Source organism: Sinocyclocheilus grahami, unplaced genomic scaffold, assembly GCF_001515645.1.
Source record: "Sinocyclocheilus grahami isolate Dianchi unplaced genomic scaffold, SAMN03320097.WGS_v1.1 scaffold334.1, whole genome shotgun sequence".
Classification (NCBI taxonomy): Eukaryota; Metazoa; Chordata; class Actinopteri; order Cypriniformes; family Cyprinidae; genus Sinocyclocheilus; species Sinocyclocheilus grahami.
In genome coordinates, this window is record NW_015505513.1 from 586,856 (window position 1) to 600,837 (window position 13,982).

The 13,982-nt window shown below is 37.7% G+C and overlaps 1 protein-coding gene across 1 annotated transcript; it reads left to right on the forward strand.

The window, feature by feature from the left end:
• Positions 1–2,652: 2,652 nt before the first annotated feature.
• Positions 2,653–3,997, forward strand: LOC107602733 (metal transporter CNNM2-like). Its single transcript, XM_016295305.1, has 2 exons — positions 2,653–3,587; positions 3,987–3,997. Exons 1-2 carry the CDS (start codon positions 2,705–2,707, stop codon positions 3,995–3,997), a joined length of 894 nt encoding a protein of 297 aa, XP_016150791.1. The 5' UTR covers positions 2,653–2,704.
• Positions 3,998–13,982: the final 9,985 nt, after the last annotated feature.

Sequence of the window (13,982 nt, forward strand, 5' to 3'; positions counted from 1 at the left end):
TGAAAGCATGATGTTGTTGAAACTATACCACAACGAATGCACAATAAAATCAAAGTTAAAGGCAGTCCAACAAAATATTTGAGTGTGCAACTTTTTTTTGGACAGGCAGTGTAAAGTCGACTCCAGCACATCCCAAAAACTTTCAGTTGGGTTTAGGTCAGGCCTCTTTGGTGGCCAATCTTTCACAAATTGTGCCTGATGACTCCTGCCATTGTTACATGGGTACATCTTCCCATATGTTTTTTTTTGAGAAATAAAAAGCTACACACTGCATCAGTTAGTGTTAAACATACAACATGCAAAAAAACATAAATCACTGCAATAATGACTAAACCTTAAAATCTTACATATTTGTTCAACCCTTGTTATAGACAACTCGGGTTGTGTTGATCAAAGAGATCTGCCTGTACGTTTTGATTCCATCATTTTATGCAGTTCCTGGATGCAACAAATTTTACCGTACCTATGAGGTAATAGGGTGCACCTGCATAATAAATCAGTGTCAGTGAATACCAAAATTATGTCAATTATGAATATACTGCACTTTGAACCACTGAGAATCTTCCTCTCTCTCCAGGCAGTGTCAGTGGATCCCTTTGAGCTGGTCCAGCAAGTGTAACTGCTTCCACTGGGGGGTGCTGTGGAGACCAGCAATCATGCTGCCAGTAAATCCCAGCAAATTTCAAAGCAGTATTGTTTGATTTTGACTCGAAAAGAACACATTTGTTGTTAATTGTGACCGTGATTGTGTAAATTTTTTTATATTACTCTATACTGTAATATAGTATTAATTATAATTTTGTGAAAGGCAACACAAAGAAAAACAAGAAGAAATCACTCAATCTTGCAATGTTTTAAATACATCTGTAATCATACTGATAAATGTATAGCATTGACCAGTAACTCACACAGGTCTATATAGTTGCATAATCTAAAGCATTCACCTGCCAGGTTTAATCTTTATTGTAATCTGTATTGTATTGCCAAGTTAACTAAAAACACACATGGTTTATCGAACTTTTGTAATTAAATAACTTTTTCCATTGCTGTAATAAAAATGTTTTTTTTTTTTAGCTGACTGCCTGGGTATTACTATCAGCTGTGATATACATTTAAATAAATCATTTAATGATACTGACATGCAAATCACCTTTTATAAAATGTAATCTAGCCCTATCCCTTAAACTTTCACAACAGGACTTTTTGTTTTTGAAAAAGAACAGAATTTGAGGAACTTATGGAAAATTCTACAGAATACCAGTAAAAAGTGATTTATTTATTCGCTCTAATTTACTGAACGTGAATTGTCACTGCCTGTGAAGATTGTAGGGTTGTGAAATATAATTCATGATCAGTCAACTTTCCTTTGGTCTGGACTGATCTCTGATCCCTGATAATGATCAAATGTTCACTATGTGGAGATCTGACTCCACGATTATTTTACATCCTTTCATAGGTTTTGCACGTCTTGCGTTTCTCAAGATCCCTTTTATCCCTGCCATATCTATGTAAGGTACATATATACATTTTTGTGTAGTCACAATAAATGTATAGCGTTGTTCATTTCTTTAGGATGACTGCATGAGGGCTGAGTTTCTGGGTGTGTATTCAACTATGAGCACTTTTATGACTCGGGTTGATAAAGAACTTTTTTTCTAATTGTTACAGTATATGGAGGTCATGTTAACCTTTTAACATGCCTTTGTCATATTTTTTTGAGGTCATGTTAACCTTTTATAATTTTTTTCTACATCTATTTATTTTATTTTAGTTTTATAGTTTAAAGATTTTGTGTTACTCTTGTCCCAGACCCAAACATTCAGTGTCAAACTATTAAAATCCAACATATGACTTCTTGCATGATATGTGGTGCAGTGGGCTATGCACATGCTTTGGGTCCCTGAGATGTTAGGGGTCCAACCTGGGACATAGTGATCCCCCTTCCCATTCTTACCCCTACTTTCCTTTTATTTGTTTATTTATTTTTAGCAAAATAAGATATAGGATATAGTTACATCTTGTGAAACCATATTGTGATCCAAACTATTCAGGGGATGTAATTTAGGATACATAATGATGTCCATTTTTTTTTTTTTTTAATAATGTTTAAATTCCACAGTGTCATTTGCACCATAGAGTGCTATCGGACACATTCAGACACAATAATTATCCTAAGATGCTTGCCTCCACTTTTGTACATTGTAAGTAGACCAATTAAAGAAACTAGTGAAAAGCGTGATTTAATTGATTTTCCAGAAGTCCACAGGTCGTCCCTACGCTGTTGAAGAAACACTATAATCTTGTTAGTTATTTACTTCCTTTCGTGAGTGTATCTTGGCACTATTCAAAGATGCTGTCAGCAAAGATCCCTCTCAAAACACCAAAAACAGTCACGAGGAAACTTCTGTTTGCGCTCATTTGCATTAAGTGCGACTATTTACGGAGCTCATTGGCTGTAACTGCGGCGCAAGCCCCGCCCCCCGCCCAGCTGCGCCTCTGGATTGGCTGCTCCGCTCGCCTGTCACCGAGACATCAGCGGAGGCACGAGTTCGCGCTGCTCTCGCTGGAGTGTGATCAGTTTCAGCCGCGTAGCGGGACTCAGCGAGACCTGATGCACAAGTCAAGGCGACGCGCAGCGGAGATGAAGCCGGATTGGCTCTGATTTTTAAAAGCCCTTTCATTCAAGAGGCTGTCCATTATCAACATGGCAGAACCGTCGGTTCCAGTACCCCCTCAAAAAATGGCGTCACTTAGCCGGGTCCGAGCCTTTACTCTGATTTTCTTAACTGCAAGCAGTTCTTTAATTACTCCCACAAGTGGCAAGGAAGGAGGGGGAGAGGAGACGGTCATCATCGGGCTGAGACTGGAGGACACGGACGACATTTCCTTCATGGACAGGGGCTATCTGCGGGTCAGCGAGAGGTCTCGGGTGAGATTGAGGGTGTACGGGCAAAACATCAACAACGAGACGTGGTCCAAAATCGCCTTCACGGAGCACGAGAAGAGCCGAGTGATTGGCACCATCGACAGCTCCTCGGGGGACAACAAGAGTCAGGAGGACACGTCGGGCTTGCACCCCTGTGGCATCAGGACCTCGGATATCCTCATCCTGCCCAACATCATTCTAAACCGCAAGACGTCTGGCATCGTGGAGATCGAGGTCAAGCCTCTGCGCAAGACTGAGAGGAGCAAAGCGTACTACCTGTGCATCGCCACTTCCACACCTGCCGCGGCGGGCGCGCACGACCCGTGGACGGAGCACACGTGGATCTATCACGATGGAGAGGACACCAAAGTGATCGTGGTGGAGGAGAAGAAGTTCCTGCTCCCTTTCTGGCTCCAGGTCATCTTCATTTCCATGTTGCTCTGCCTCTCGGGCATGTTCAGCGGCTTGAACTTGGGTCTGATGGCGCTGGATCCCATGGAGCTGCAGATCGTCCAGAACTGCGGGACGGAGAAGGAGAAGAACTACGCCAGGAAGATCGAGCCCGTCAGGAGCCAAGGAAACTACCTGCTTTGCTCGCTTCTTCTGGGGAATGTTCTGGTCAACACCACCTTGACCATCCTGTTTTTTTTGGGTGATGCCAGTGAGTTGACAGGGCAAATAAAACTATTGGCTCAACTAGCCAACCTAAAAAAATAAACAAGCCCAATCTCTCGGCAATTCATACATATTCGATGAGGGGGCTAATTTGTACAACCTCATTAATATGAATTTGTATGTTTTGTTAAAATCTTACATTTTTTACGAGGTGGCAAATTCGTATAAATTCGTGCAAATGACCACCTAACCCCACCCCTAAACCTATCCCTCACAGAAATCATGCAAAATCATATGAGTGAGGTTGTACGAATTCATACTAAATTAGCCACCTGGCAAAATACATACGAATTGGTCATGAGATAGTGTTGAAAAATCAGTTTTGTTATATTACTTAGAAAGATTTAGAAAGACTGTACACATTTTGTTACAACCTTTGTCTCAGGGTACAACTGACTCCCATTGGTTTTCGTACAGTTTGCTAAAAAATTTACATTCTGAAAAACACTGAACAGTCAGGTAAAAAAAAATTTAACCAGTCCAACACTAAAATATATAATATATGAGAACTTATAAAAATGTAAGAATCAAAGTTTATTTGAAATTGAGATTCAGAAAGGAAAGGAAAATTTCACTGTTTCTTTTGAGTTTCACAGTAAAAAAACCCCCCAAAACGTTTCACCCTCACGAGGGTTTAAGAAAAAGACAACAAATAGGCAGAGTAAGTACCAACAGCAATTAATACTACTTGCACAAAGTACAAATAATGTAAAATACTATTTATACTTGCACCTCTTTTTGCACCTCTGACAAGCTGCAATAGAGGATTTAAGTAAGTATGTCAATTTAGTGCGTGCTTACATTTAAAAACTATGCACATGTAGGCAAAACCACATCCTGATTGACCAGCACTTTTGATTCATTTGTCTTGCTTTATCAAATTTCATCAAGCATTTTCTCTATATTCCTTTAGTGCTTAATCTAGGGCAGGAACAGGGTACTGTCTTCTAGCACTTTTGCCTCATCATACTCATTCAGCTGCATGGGATGTAGAAACCATTTTCACTGCAAACAGACAGAACAAAAGTACATAAAGACAAAGGTCATGAAATTAGAGCCCAATTCTCCTGAAATCACTAACCCTTCAGTGCGACTTAGTTCAGTGCCAGCATCGTTATCACCCGCTTGAGGCGATCAATCTGTTAATTTATGCACGATAGGAAGATCTGTTATCTTCTTAAATCATGCAGATGAACTCTTGGCCTTCAGTTCTTTTTTAGCGAGAGACTCCATGCTCGTCATCTGTATCAGCATCTGTTTTGCAATTATGTTTCTGTCATTATGGCTATCTATAATAAAGACTGACTTCATCTTATCACATATTTATGCTGTTATATATTCAAAATATATCACAAATGTCCAGTACTCCATAAAAAGACAAAAAATCAGCCTGCATATCACTTATCACTGGGCACGTTATCAGTAGTGATATCTATAGATGTCATAATCCACTGTAATTCATTTACAGTACAGCAATTGCTGTATTTTTGTAACACAGGGCCACTGAAGGTGGTTGGCCTTCACATGAGTTCTTGCATGTGTTGAACCAATCCACCCACTAACAGTGGCGGCTCGTCGGGGGAGGCACAGCTTCCCCATAATTTTGAGGTGAAAATGGTATGAAAATGTGAAAAATAAAATTCACAATTCATTTCAGTTCATGTCTCAGAATGTGTATTTTTTGTTTGTAATACCGTAACGTGAAAGTGCCGCTTTTCTATCGCGAATGTGCCAAATCTGCTGATGTAATTACAACCGCTAATGATCTCGTGCCTCCGATGGTAAAAAAAAATTAGCCAATCGGCATCAAGTGTTCACTTTCAGCGCTGAGGAGTGTTGAGAAAAGAACCCTTGCAAGGGAGGCTAGCCTCCCTTCTGATATGATCAATCTGTTAATTTATGCACGATAGGAAGATCTGTTAATTCATTTACAGTACAGCAATTGCTGTATTTTTGTAACACAGGGCCACTGAAGGTGGTTGGCCTTCACATGAGTTCTTGCATGTGTTGAACCAATCCACCCACTAACAGTGGCGGCTCGTCGGGGGAGGCACAGCTTCCCCATAATTTTGAGGTGAAAATGGTATGAAAATGTGAAAAATAAAATTCACAATTCATTTCAGTTCATGTCTCAGAATGTGTATTTTTTGTTTGTAATACCGTAACGTGAAAGTGCCGCTTTTCTATCGCGAATGTGCCAAATCTGCTGATGTAATTACAACCGCTAATGATCTCGTGCCTCCGATGGTAAAAAAAAATTAGCCAATCGGCATCAAGTGTTCACTTTCAGCGCTGAGGAGTGTTGAGAAAAGAACCCTTGCAAGGGAGGCTAGCCTCCCTTCTGATATCAACCAATCATCATTGAGAAATAAATTACGTGATATTAGTTTGAACGTCTGCCCCTGCGCTGATAATGTACCAAGTACTTATGATGAGTAGCGATATTGAATATTTGATCGCCAACAGATTTACCAAGCTGCCATTCAAACAGTATATATACAAATTTAGGGAAAACAGTCTAAGCTGGATATAGGCTACAGCAGTCGGCTTAATTAAATGGCGCAACAGGAAGCTCTCTTTTAACACATACTTTTAAGAAGGGATGGATGTTTGCTTCAAGTGATAGGCCAGGTAAGTGAAATTATATTATCTGGCTGTATGTATGTCGTTTTCTTTACATTTTCTTACTAAAAGCAACCAAAAAGCCATTTTAAAGTGGTTAAGCAAATAATAATAATAATAATAATAATAATAATCGGCAGGGATCCCAGACCAATACAATTAGTGTGCCTCCTCTATTTTAAAACCCACGAGCCGCCACTGCCCGCTAATGTAGGCCAGTCTATTCTTAATTCAGATTCAGCAACCTCCTTTCCTTCTTGTTTTAACATGGGAATTCTTTTACACTTCACTTGGCTTAGTTAAGGCTGCATTATATATCGTAATAGAAAACATCCCTGCTTCTTTTACTATTATACTTAATCCAAACAACATCTTATTGAATGAAATCGGATTCATTTTTGTGGCATCCTGCATCTTCAAGTTTGATAAGCAATCGACCAGTGATTTCTGCTGAGATTCTGGAGCGTATTCTTGGTAAGACTTGCTTCTGCTTGTAGGGATTATGTGGCAACATATTGGCAGGAACTGTGCTAAATGCAGTTTGTGGGATCCCCCTTTGAACACACTATAGTTTCACACTCTTAAATATATACTGTATTACTAGGGATGTAGCAATACATTATATCAATATATTGGAATACAGAAATGCAACAATATGTATCATGGATAGCATCAAAACGTAGTGTGTACAGTCTACCCTACAGTTTTAAGGCAGTTTTAATTCAGCATCAAATATGATAAACTCAAAAAAAAAAATCACACATTTGAGCTTCCATGTGTATTAATTATCATCAATAAATTAAATTTTTAAATATATGTAGTCAGGGACAGAGTGCAAGCATTCGTATCTAATGAAATTCTGTATTTTTATCCAAGCAGAATAATGAATATTTCTATTCTGGTGTCATCCTTGCTCTGTGCATTAGAGAACAGGACCAAGCTCACCTAGCTGTAATACTAAATTTAGCATTTAATGAACATTACTTTTTGTTAACTGTTCAACATATGTGTTAGAAGTAATAATAATAAAAAAACATAAACAACTATATTTTGGTTTAAGGACAGGAAAAATGGTCGGTGCGCCTGGCACATGGTCTAAAAGGGTTGTCCCTATGCTCTTAAAGGGGTCATAGGATGCTACATGCACTTTTACAAGTTGTTTGAACTGAAATGTGTGTTGGCAGTATGTGTACACAACCACCCTATAATGATAAAAATCCACCCAGTGTTTTTTTAAATCTCGTTAAATGTTTTCCCCTTTCTCAAATCGAGCCGATCTCAGATGCCTGTCTATGTGACGTCACACAGACAGGCCCCTCCCACGATAGTTTGATTGACAGTAGCGTTTCAGCACAGACTGGACTGGTGTCTTACCTTAGACCCACCCCTGAGCTGTCATCAGTCTGCCATTGTTTCACCGCTGGGGCAGTTGTAGACAAGAATGACTCCTAAGCGATTGAGATGTTCTGTTGTTGGATGTAATAATGAACATAGCAGTCGTCATTTACTCCCGACATTGGAGCCGCTGAACTCGCAGTGGATATCATTGTTTCTGAAGGGAATGCGCCCCCGATCTACATAAATGCGTCTAAGTTTTACGATGAATAAACAGTCTCTCTGAGAGCAGCTCGGAAAAGAGGGGTGGGGTCAGCATAGCTCATTAACATTTAAAGGAAAATGCTACAAGAACGGCTTGATTTTTTACACTACCATTGAGAAATTTCAACCAAACTATGTTACAGACTGTTTGACCAATATTGCTATTGCGATTTAATATGCAATTATTTTTTAAAGTTCTTTATTTTCTGTATTATTCAACAAAGACAAACCACATGAAAAAATACTATAGTAATTTATAGTAAATACTATAGTGTTTTTGAACCATACTATAGTGAAGTACTTGAATGAATTTGTTGTGGTAATTCTATAGTTGCTGTGGTAATATAACAGCTAGAGTAATATAAACAAATTAGTTTACCCAATACTGTACTAAGTTTTCTACAACTATAGGGTATATTATACTACAATACATTACACTGTAGTAAAAACTAAAGTATACTACAGTATTTATTATAGCTTATCAGTTCTATACTATCTAACTATACTATACTATACTATACTAACTATACTATAGTTAATACTACATTATGCTGTAGCATTCATTAACAAAGTGTTGTAAATACTAAAATATATACAGTATAATACACTTTACTATAGTATGGTTCAAAAACACTATAGTATTTACTTTAAATCACTAAACCATACTATAGTAAAGTGTATTATACTGTATATATTTTAGTATTTACAACACTTTGTTAATGAATGCTACAACATAATGTAGTATTAACTATAGTGAACTGATAAGCTATAATAAATACTGTAGTATACTTTAGTTTTTACTACAGTTATAAATGTTATTTTCTGTAGGCCAGGCCTATATGTTACGATGAAATTAGGTGATGCATGAATTGATATGAATGACATTTTTAACAACTAAAATCACAGTAGTATATTGACTGATTTGTTGAACTTCCAACGTTGTAAGCATGTAATAATTATGACAACATAAAGCACTGACAAATAAGCCTGGTGTAAACATTAATACGAAAGTCAGTAACAAATCACACAACTAAAGTAGATTGCAGAAATATAAAAACAAATCTGTTGCTTTACCACACTACTTTAGGTAATTCAAAGTCACTGTAATAAACATATGTAAACATGTGGACTGCACTAAACACAATCGGTTAACTTTAGACCAGTGGTTCTCAAATTTTTAAATTTTTTGCCCCTTTAAACCTATAAAAAAAATCTGATTTGCAATGGTCACTTTGTCGCGTCCAGTGTAGAGCTGTTGCGCTGTTGCGCAACAACTGTAGTGTCCGGTACACAGACTCTCTATAGACACAGTGAGTGAAGCCGAGAGCAAGATATGCCTCATCATATTTTCTGCATTTAGCTTTTGAATGACCAGCACCTGCCTGGGTCTGTGTGACTTCATCTATGGCTTTTCTCTTCCCTTTCATAAACCGATCCATCTCCCATTCTAAGTTACGTCCTTTGGCTGTTTATTGTTTTATTTATTTTCTTTTTCTGCTGATGGCCCACGCTCGACTTGAAGCAGCACTGCTTAGATCGATCGGTGTGTGTCATCAAAGTACTGCGAGAGCTATAAGAGAGTGCGTACGTCTCCTTATGCTTTCTCTCGCAGTATTTGATGTCATATACACAGATCAATCTTTAAGTTGAACACACCTCTTTACTCTCACGTGTCACGTGACCGAGTGTAATCACAGCCTCTGTGATTGAAAAATCGTGTTTTTTCATATAAATGTTCAACTTTTGTCTCATTAGTCCACAGAATATTTGCCCAAAAGTCTTGGTGATAATCAAGATATTTTGGGCAAATTGTGTTCTTTTTGGTCAGCAGTGACTTTTGCCTTGGAACTCTCCCATAGATGCGTTTTTTGCCCAGTCTCTTTCTTATTGTTGAATCATGAACACTGACCTTAATTGAGGCAAGTGAGGCCTGCAGTTCTTTAGATGTTGTTCTGGGTTCTTTTATGACCTCCTGGGTGAGTCGTCGTTGCGCTCTTGGAGTAATTTTGGTAGGCTGGCCACTCCTGGGAAGGTTCATCACTGTTCTAAGTTTTCTCCATTTGTGCAAAATGGCTCTGAGCGTGGTTCGCTGGAGTTCCAAAGTCTTAGAAATAACTTTATAAGCCTTTCCAGACTGATACAAGTCAACTATTTTGTTTCTCATCTGTTCTTGAATTTCTTTAGATTGTGTCATGTGTTGCTCTTTAAGCATGCTTCACTTCATCAGACAGATTCTATTTAAGTGATGTCTTGATTCAGCCGGTCTGGTAGTAATCAGGCCTGGGTGTGGCTAGTGAAATTTAACTCGGCTTTCTAAAATAATGTGGTTAATCACAGTTCTTTCATGATTTAAAGGGTTAGTTCTCCCAAAAATGAAAATTAGCCTGTGTTTTACTCACCCGCAAAGCATCCTAGGTGTATGTGACTTTCTTCTTTCAGACGAATTAAAAATTGTCCTGGCCCTTCCAATCCTTTCAATGGGGGTAAGCGGGTGTTTGTTGTCAACAGTTCAGAAGACGTGACATAAAGTGCGTGCATCCGTAATAAAACGTCCCTCACATGGCTCTGGGGGGGGGGAGTGAATAAATGCCTCCTGTAGCAAATCCATGCATTTTTGTAAAATAAATATCCATATTTCAAACATAATAAACACTTTTTTCTCACTTCTGCTGACTGTGGTACGTGGAAGCCGTGCAGGCGGATGATGTAGGACGTCGGCGTTGCGTGATTAGTGACGAACGTGGAGACAAAACAAAACGCCGGTCACGAATTAGAAGCACAAAACGAGGATTTGTAAAGAAAAATTTCGGAGGATTTCGATATAAGCCAAGAGGAGAATGGTTTTTCTTTGCTAAAGTAAGGAAACATTGTTTCCTTTGCTCCTGCATTTCTCAGAGGCGTGTGCACGACGCCTACGTCCTACGTCATCCGCCTGCACGGCTTCCACGTACCACAGTCAGCGGAAGTGAGAAAAAAGTGTTTATTATGTTTGAAATATGGATATTTATCTTACAAAAATGCATGGATTTGCTACAGGAGGCCTTTATTCACCCCCCAAAGCAATGTGAGGGACGTTTTATTATGGATGCACGCACTTTATTTCTCGCCTTCTGAACTGTTGACAACAAACACCCGCTTACCCCCTGTATTATTCAACAAAGACAAACCACATGAAAAAATACTATAGTAATTTATAGTAAATACTATAGTGTTTTTGAACCATACTATAGTGAAGTACTTGAATGAATTTGTTGTGGTAATTCTATAGTTGCTGTGGTAATATAACAGCTAGAGTAATATAAACAAATTAGTTTACCCAATACTGTACTAAGTTTTCTACAACTATAGGGTATATTATACTACAATACATTACACTGTAGTAAAAACTAAAGTATACTACAGTATTTATTATAGCTTATCAGTTCTATACTATCTAACTATACTATACTATACTATACTAACTATACTATAGTTAATACTACATTATGCTGTAGCATTCATTAACAAAGTGTTGTAAATACTAAAATATATACAGTATAATACACTTTACTATAGTATGGTTCAAAAACACTATAGTATTTACTATAAATCACTAAACCATACTATAGTAAAGTGTATTATACTGTATATATTTTAGTATTTACAACACTTTGTTAATGAATGCTACAGCATACTGTAGTATTAACTATAGTGAACTGACAAACTGTAATAAATACTGTAGTATACTTTAGTTTTTACTACAGTAGTGTATTGTAGTATAATATACCCTATAGTTGTAGAAAACTTACAGTTGTTATATTACCACAGCAACTATAGAATTACCACAACAAATTAAAAATCACAGTAGTATATTGACTGATTTGTTGAACTTCCAACGTTGTAAGCATGTAATAATTATGACAACATAAAGCACTGACAAATAAGCCTGGTGTAAACATTAATACGAAAGTCAGTAACAAATCACACAACTAAAGTAGATTGCAGAAATATAAAAACAAATCTGTTGCTTTACCACACTACTTTAGGTAATTCAAAGTCACTGTAATAAACATATGTAAAAATGTGGACTGCACTAAACACAATCGGTTAACTTTAGACCAGTGGTTCTCAAATTTTTTGGTAGCGCCCCCCTTTAAACCTATAAAAAAAATCTGATTTGCAATGGTCACTTTGTCGCGTCCAGTGTAGAGCTGTTGCGGCGCGACGCAACAACTGTAGTGTCCGGTACACAGACTCTCTATAGACACAGTGAGTGAAGCCGAGAGCAAGATATGCCTCATCATATTTTCTGCATTTAGCTTTTGAATGACCAGCACCTGCCTGGGTCTGTGTGACTTCATCTATGGCTTTTCTCTTCCCTTTCATAAACCGATCCATCTCCCATTCTAAGTTACGTCCTTTGGCTGTTTATTGTTTTATTTATTTTCTTTTTCTGCTGATGGCCCACGCTCGACTTGAAGCAGCACTGCTTAGATCGATCGGTGTGTGTCATCAAAGTACTGCGAGAGCTATAAGAGAGTGCGTACGTCTCCTTATGCTTTCTCTCGCAGTATTTGATGTCATATACACAGATCAATCTTTAAGTTGAACACACCTCTTTACTCTCACGTGTCACGTGACCGAGTGTAATCACAGCCTCTGTGATTGAAAAATCGTGTTTTTTCATATAAATGTTCAACTTTTGTCTCATTAGTCCACAGAATATTTGCCCAAAAGTCTTGGTGATAATCAAGATATTTTGGGCAAATTGTGTTCTTTTTGGTCAGCAGTGACTTTTGCCTTGGAACTCTCCCATAGATGCGTTTTTTGCCCAGTCTCTTTCTTATTGTTGAATCATGAACACTGACCTTAATTGAGGCAAGTGAGGCCTGCAGTTCTTTAGATGTTGTTCTGGGTTCTTTTATGACCTCCTGGGTGAGTCGTCGTTGCGCTCTTGGAGTAATTTTGGTAGGCTGGCCACTCCTGGGAAGGTTCATCACTGTTCTAAGTTTTCTCCATTTGTGCAAAATGGCTCTGAGCGTGGTTCGCTGGAGTTCCAAAGTCTTAGAAATAACTTTATAAGCCTTTCCAGACTGATACAAGTCAACTATTTTGTTTCTCATCTGTTCTTGAATTTCTTTAGATTGTGTCATGTGTTGCTCTTTAAGCATGCTTCACTTCATCAGACAGATTCTATTTAAGTGATGTCTTGATTCAGCCGGTCTGGTAGTAATCAGGCCTGGGTGTGGCTAGTGAAATTTAACTCGGCTTTCTAAAATAATGTGGTTAATCACAGTTCTTTCATGATTTAAAGGGTTAGTTCTCCCAAAAATGAAAATTAGCCTGTGTTTTACTCACCCGCAAAGCATCCTAGGTGTATGTGACTTTCTTCTTTCAGACGAATTAAAAATTGTCCTGGCCCTTCCAATCCTTTCAATGGGGGTAAGCGGAGGCCGAGGCAAGATCATGAAAATGGCCCCCAACATTATTGACAATATTAAAACTCTGTAACCACTACAAAAAATAACAAACATTTTATTATTCTATTTTTTTCAACATTAAATTAAAATCAGTGTGATTTTTTTTGAACAGTGTATATTTAGGTGTTATGACTTGTAATCAATAATTAAATGTTTCATTACCTTTCAGCTTTTATCAGGTCACTGATAGTGATGTGACACACACACACACACACACACATAGACATAAAGGTTTTATACTATACAAACTGTATTTTCTACCATACCATACCATGGACCAAAAATGTCCCCACAAGGACAAGGATTTTGGATATTGCCTTCTTTAACATAGGGTGTACCTGAACCATACACACACACACACACACACATAAAAATTGTGAACACAAAAAGTGGGCCTATAAGGTTTAAAATGAAAATAATAAGTTAAATAAAAAAATTTATAATTTAAATAGGACGTACACATATAGGACAATATTATACAGTATATATACATTTAAATTGCTACTAACCACTGCTTGTAAAGAGTAAGGTAAGCTGTAAGTTTAATGGTGTCCAGTCACAATTGTTTTTATTGTTGGATCAGTTATTATTTGTAGCTTAGTTGGCTTGATTACCATAGCTGATACACATTCACATATTTGAAAATATATACACACATATGTTTCGCCTAAAAATAAATTACTGTCTTCATCTACTCATCT

What these genes read in the sequence shown, in the direction of transcription:
- LOC107602733 (XM_016295305.1), top strand. Translation starts at nt 2,705, where the DNA reads ATGGCAGAACCGTCGGTTCCAGTACCCCCTCAAAAAATGGCGTCACTT.